This window comes from Pundamilia nyererei, unplaced genomic scaffold (genome assembly GCF_000239375.1).
Source record: "Pundamilia nyererei isolate P.nyererei 1_Seehausen unplaced genomic scaffold, PunNye1.0 scaffold00094, whole genome shotgun sequence".
Lineage (NCBI taxonomy): Eukaryota > Metazoa > Chordata > Actinopteri > Cichliformes > Cichlidae > Pundamilia > Pundamilia nyererei.
Window position 1 is genome coordinate 985,280 of NW_005187495.1, and position 6,945 is coordinate 992,224.

Consider the following 6,945-nt stretch of genomic DNA (forward strand, 5'->3'; position numbering starts at 1 on the left):
CAATCGCAATATTGGGGCAAAAAATCGCAATTAGATTATTTTCCATAATCGTTCAGCCCTAATAGCTACTAGTTTTCTAACTAAAATGAAAATTTAGAGTAATCAACTAGTGTAAAAGTAAGAAAACACCCAGAGTGTGTGGCTAACATTAGCTCTGATAGCACTACAAATTTAATATTGGGCACATGTGAGTTAGTTCTGACACTGCATACATACAAACAATCCAAAAACAGCTACACTATTCTAACTGTATGTTCCATCTTGCTTACCACTTCACATTTATGTCTGTTAGCACTGGGAAGCATTGCCAGGGCACCCACACCACTGCTTCGGAACATGATGGGTGCTGACATTAATAATTAGTTATGCCTTTAGCCCTTTCAAAAACACAGATAAAGTTAAATACTGTATTACCCCAGTGAAAGGTGATTACCACTCTATAGGAGACTTTCTTAGTGGTGGCAGGTTCCATTATTCTTGCTTAGTTCTAATTCCTTAGCTAAGCATTACAGACTAATCCTTGGTCTTTACCCTTTGGCATCTGTCAGAGCTGTACTCAATGAAAGCTAACACAATCTGAACCCTAAAGAAATGAACTGCTACAGTATGTAGAAGCTTAAGAAATGTTCAATTACAGTGATATCCTTAGCCTGCATGTAAGGAGGAGTAAAATGAGTAAGAGCAGTACGGTTTGCCCTAAACAGAATGTTTGACACAGCAAGCACAGATACATAAAGCCACATCAATATGTCAACAGAGGAAGGTTTCTGGAAAAGTGATCTACATGTAATAAGTTAATGACAGACCACGCGACATCTGAGAGGGTCATCTACAAGCCTAAGCAGAATTTTTTTTGTCAGGTCTTAGAGCCAAACACCTTCTGAAATTACAGATGATGGTTACAGTATAACCGAGAGGGAATCACCTCCGCCCCTCTGTTCCAAAAGGGCATCCATTAGAAAGTTCAATCTAGTCAGCTCCTGGCCAAAGGCATAAGATTGTAGTTTTAGAATTAAGTAAACTACATGTAACTTTAAGGACAGTGCTACGTGACCCAGGATTGGCAGGATAACCTGACAGACTCATTGTGCGTCAGAATGCTGATAACCCAAAGAATAACAAAAGCTGTCTCAAGGTGGTTAAGCAAGTTTAGCTTGTTTAAAGTCCAAGAACAAATTCCCCAAGAGCACAGTAAAGTGCCTGTAATCAAAGAGGCAGAACCACAGGAAAAACACTGATCCAAGTTGAGCTGACAACTTTCACAATAATCCTCAGTTCTTGATTTTCATCATCAATATAATTATTGTAATAGCAATAGTTTGGGTGGATCACTATACCACTGTTCTACAGGACCGTGTTTATATTAAAAACAGCAGAGCAATCGAAGGGTCCAATATATTTCCACTGGTCACTTTGCACGTCAGTGGTGACGTCACCACAGTTCTGTATCTTTTATACCAGCGATAATATAAGAGAAGTGAAAACCAAGAAGTGAAGAAATTGCAGGCTTTTTTTAAAAAGATTTTCCTCAGAAAGACAAACTTGCAACATTTCTCTGTATATGCTTCTGTACTGATAGATCATTTAAATGGTGGTAAAAATCACCACAATGGTCAACTCGTGTCTTCAACCTGCAAACAAACTCAAGAAGCACATCACCCGCCTGAAACGACACCATGCACCAGCAGATTTAATGATAGTTTTGTTGTATGGTGCCATTCACTAGGGTGAGAGCCCAAAACTCCCATGGCCCACTAATGTTTAGGTCCAATCCTCTTGTTGAACCTTCATAATGTGTAAATGGAACTGCAATTTGCCAAAAGTCAGTTGGAACCTCATTTGTCACATATGAATATTAGGTGGGACAGCCATGCAAAAAACAAAGAAAGCAACTTAAATTGAACTCAACATACAAAAGTATGATGTTGAAGACTAAGCTTACAAAAAGTACAATTATTGATGAGATTATGATCTGTGTGATTGACACAATCAATGAATTTAATTTTAAATGATCACAATCGTCAGTAAACAGTTACAGTAATACCTTTAGTTGGGTGAATTGGTATGCTGTTCTGCTGACCTGTGTTGATCTAATAGGCAATAGAACACGCTTGCCTCTAATGTTTGAGCCAGATACATTCACCAAGTTTACAGTTAGCAAGAGCAGATTGATTTGATGTCACTGCAAAGCTTGAGGCAGTTTGGGTTTGACATTCAGCTTCATTACATGTCGGATTTATCAATTAGAAATATTGACTAAGCATGTGCCGATATCAGATTTTTACTTTAGGATTGAAAAGGTTTAAAAAAAAAAAAATTACAAACGCAGCATGTCATGATTTTCACTTCATGTTTATTGTACTGAAAAAAAAATCCTGATTAACAAAATGATTGCTTTATATGTAAAAAGTTGGAAGAAAAAAAAAAAAAAAGGCGGCAAACTTCAGTTGCATAGCTTGAAGCTATGCAAGTTTTCATTTGAAACTCATTTTGACTCTGCGTCAGCAGGACTGAATTCCACAATTCTGATAATCTGCTTAAAATTATGTTTTTGAAAGGCGAATCTACCATTTGAAACCTTTTCCATGAAGTAATGGTGGTTTTCGAACAGTGGTAAAACACCGCGACAAACAGGGGAAACACCCTTTGTGATAAGTAATGATATCACGCAAGTTGAAAAGCCAGAGGTGACTAACAAACCTAAATAGCTTCTTTAATAAGCACAGTCACAGTGAAATCTGTTGGTTTACCACACCGATAGACTTCTAAAAAACTAAGATCTTGGCCGTCCCAACCGACTTTTGAACCTCCACCAGCGCTGGGTCAGCAAACAAGGCAGGGAAGTGAATGAGCGGCCGACGACTGGCTCAGAATCAAGGACAAAGCATAACTGCACCCCCACGCAAGCACAGGGGATTACATAAGATCTTAACAACATAGCCACAAGCCTCCTCATGTGTCCAAATACACCCGAACCTCACAGCAGCAGTGCCCCATACCTGTAGTATTATTTAGAAAGGAAACAGAGCAAGAGATGACAGTGTAGGCATACTGTGATGAACACTGGGTTTTTATTAGTATATTTTTTTTGTTTGCTTTCACAAACCACAATATCAGATAACTTATCCGTTTGGCCACATCCAAGCCATCCTTGAGAATCCACTGTATTGTGCTGGAGTTTAAAAAAAAAAACAAAAAAAAGAACTTGGTGTGAATCGCTGCTTTGTTCAGGGCTGAAAAGTTAAAAAGGACATTGCTGATTTGCCTTGGCTCATACCGAATATGCTGTGGGATTATCAGCCATAATACCAGAATACAAGGCACAAAGCATACTTTATGTCCCAAGGTTCATAGCTGACTCCAAAGTTTTACCAACACTGCTGTTACAATACATTAACAGAAGGAACAAACTCCACATGCTTAGGCCAGTTCAACCAAAGAAGCCATACTCTGAGGCTGGCATCCATTAATGTTTTTGACTAACAGTAGTAGCATTAGTTTTTCCCTGCATTACTATAGAATTTTATGATTCTGCGAAGACATAATATAAGTCATATTTCTGAACAATTAGTTCGTTAACACTTATTTGTCACCGTCATTCCTTTCTCTTGATTCGTACCAGCCCTTTAAGCTGCGGTTTAAGCCGGAAATACAGCTTTAAAAAAATACAACCAGAGGGAAAAAAGGCCCTCTTACCACATTTAATATGAGCCAGCTACTAAATCCCTATGCTAACCACTTAACTTAGAGCTAAGCTTCTCAGAATTTATGCTGCCAAAAACCGTGTAACTACACCTCTGTTTTAATGTACACATGTAACGACAAGTTAGAGAGTGTATTTTATGTGTGTAGCGCTATTAAAAGCATTTTCACTTAAACGGCCTTCGTGACTACTCTTGGCTGGCCAGCTAACGGAGGTGGCTAATCAAAGGCTGGGTACCATAGCAAAACCAATTTAGGGGAAAAACACAACACTTGTGAAAGTTTGATTTTTTTACGGCTTTTGTCTGTCCCACATAACGCATTTTAAATAGTCAATACAAACAATAAGCATTCATTTTTTTGGCAAGGGCCTGGTGCCTGTGACGAGTGGCAGGCCGAGCTATCAAACGGTGTTTTGATCAGCTTCCACTCACCACTTGGTATCGGCTCGCTGGGTCCATCTTCGACTAGGTTCAGCTGGCTAAACGAGCCAGCCGGTGAGAACTATCAAAAAAAAATAAGACTTGGGTTTACTCCGATGTGTGAGTCACGGGCAAGAGATGTTGATTCCAGACACAACGCTGAAGAACCGGATTCTGAGCGATGAAAGAAATGGCTACAACCTACAATGCATTCACAGAAAAATACCGTTCTGTGTAAAAACCTTCACCCACTTTCAAGCTAGTCTAAAGATGTCACACTTCCGGTTAAATATTTCAAACTAAAATGTATATAATCTGTATTGCGCATTAATGTTATTATTACTATTATCGTTGTTGTATTCATTAATGCATATATGATCTTCTACTTATCTAATTTACCTTACGTTTACACCTAAGCTTTAAGCGTTATTATTATTATTATTATTGATAACAACCATATATTAGCATTATATTTTCATTGTAAGTATAAAAAAGGTACAATTAATATAATATCAATATCTAATGCACTTGGCTTCTATCCGCGCTTGCTTTCAGCTGAATTGTTAGGCAGTTAATCTGTTAGAAATTCTTGGGAATGTGATATGTTACTGTCTTTTAATATTATTCAGTTCATAACGTTTTAAGATGGCTGTTCTACTGTCTGTTTTACTTTTTCTGTACCATCTCAGATGGCCGTCAACGCTCGCTAGACGCTTTATTTTGAAGGCGACTACCTCTTGTTCCAATTGTCGTTCGACCAATTGACTCCTTCCTCGGTAGCTCGATCTCAGATTTCCAAGGATTGAGAAAGGGTGATGACGCAAATACAAAAATAAATAAATAAATTTGACGAGAGAAACCACTAGGTGGAGCCAAATTCCTCTTTTATCTCTGAACCACAACGACCCATTTCCATCCATAAAAAACACCAAAACTTTAACACCATCCTGTTGCATGACTAAAAGCAAGGTGAACATAAAATAAGATCGTTATTCATTTTCACCAAAAACCCTGGAAACCTTATTGCTGCAGTTTAAGAAGTGAGACCCCTCCTTGTTTAACATAAATAAGCAGGCCCTGAGCTATCAAACACCCTTATCAATAATATAGATATCATCTCTGGTATTGGTATTGCATCGATACTGGAGCAATAGGAGCGATACTTTGTTTCAATCCTCTACGTTTAATACACTGAATTCTGTTAAATAAATTGTTGTTATTGGTGAGTCATCTCAGTGGAGATTATTGTGGACTTCAGGAAGCACACAGCCCCACTCCCCCCCATCATCCTGACTGACACCCCCATCACCTCTGTGGACTCATTCCGCTTCCTGGGTACCACCATCACCCAGGACCTGAAGTGGGAGCCCACCATCACCTCCGTCATCAAGAAAGCCCAGCAGAGGATGTACTTCCTGAGGCAGCTGAAGAAATTCAACCTGCCAACACGGACGATGATGCAGTTCTACACTGCAATCATCGAGTCCATCCTCACCTCCTCCATCACCGTGTGGTACGCTGGAGCCACTATCAGGGACAAACAGAGACTGCAGCGTGTTGTGCGCTCTGCTGAGAAGGTGATTGGCTGCAGACTCCCATCTTTGCAGGACCTGTACACCTCCAGGATATTGCGGCGTGCAGCTCGGATCTCAGCTGACCCTTCTCACCCTGGACACAGTCTGTTTGACCTGCTCCCCTCAGGCAGGAGGCTCCGGTCCATTCGCACCAGAACCTCTCGCCATAAGAACAGTTTCTTCCCCTCTGCTGTTGGACACATGAACAATAACCATATGACTGTCCCCGCCACTAACACATGACCCTACGCTGTGTCACTGCATCATTCCATGTTTGGCACTGATCACCACCTGCACTCATGTATATATCTTTTCTACGTAGCACTCTTAATTCTTACTCTCATGTATATATCTCATGTATATCTCATGCACATATCTTTCCACGTAGCACTTTTAATTCTTATCCCTACTTTTATTTTTTCCATGTCTATTTAAGTGTTATTTATGACACCATGTTTGCACTGAAGCACCGCAGCAATTTCCTAATGTTGTAAACCTGCTCAACATTTGGCAATAAACCCCATTCTGATTCTGATCTCATCAATCATGACACACTGGTCTCCCTTACATAGACTACATAAATATCGGTATTGGTATTGGCATTACTGACTCTGTACTTTTGGATCGATACCAAAATTTGCAGTACTGCAAAACACTATCAAACACACGCAGAGAGCAACCTCAGATAGATTTGACCGTCTTTGCTCCAGGCTGGGAGTGCATTTAGACAGCTCACTGTCTAAAAGAAACATTCCTCTATCCCCACCATCAAAAATCATGTTAAAATATATGTGTGTGGATATGAGCAGAGGGGAGGCGGGGTAAACTCTTTACGTCCGTTCTCAAGTTTACTCCGTCATGTGGTCTCGCCTCCCCAGCTAATCCTGGATCAGCATTGGATTGGATCAGTGCATAACAGGCTCTGGTTGATACTTCTATCAATGCAAGTGCTGGAGTTTCAAGGATAAAGCACAAACAGCTTCAGATACTGTTGCAGGGTGACTTAAAAGCAGTAGCTTGGTCTCTCGTAGAAGCCTAACAGACCAGAAGGCATCATTAAAACAGAGCACTGAGGACAATTTGAGTCCAAATCCTCTTTTGATGCATTGTTAATAGATTTTTTTCCCCTCTCCAAACTGCTGTACGTGCATTTTCCCTCCACACGTATCATTTTTAACCAAAGTGACTGGCTCTGCTGCACTTAACTACACATCACTACATCTGCCCTGATCTGTTGCATTATTACA

The 6,945-nt window shown here is 40.0% G+C and overlaps 1 protein-coding gene across 1 annotated transcript in view; it reads right to left on the minus strand.

The window, feature by feature from the left end:
* ndfip2 (Nedd4 family interacting protein 2) overlaps positions 1-4,388 on the minus strand; it is a 16,887-nt gene extending 12,499 nt beyond the window's left edge. Inside the window, exon 1 of the mRNA XM_005739835.2 lies at positions 4,137-4,388. Within this exon, the coding sequence (XP_005739892.1) occupies positions 4,137-4,163 (27 nt within the window). The 5' untranslated portion in view covers positions 4,164-4,388. The remainder of the gene's footprint in view (positions 1-4,136) is intronic.
* Between the last annotated feature and the right edge of the window lie 2,557 nt (positions 4,389-6,945).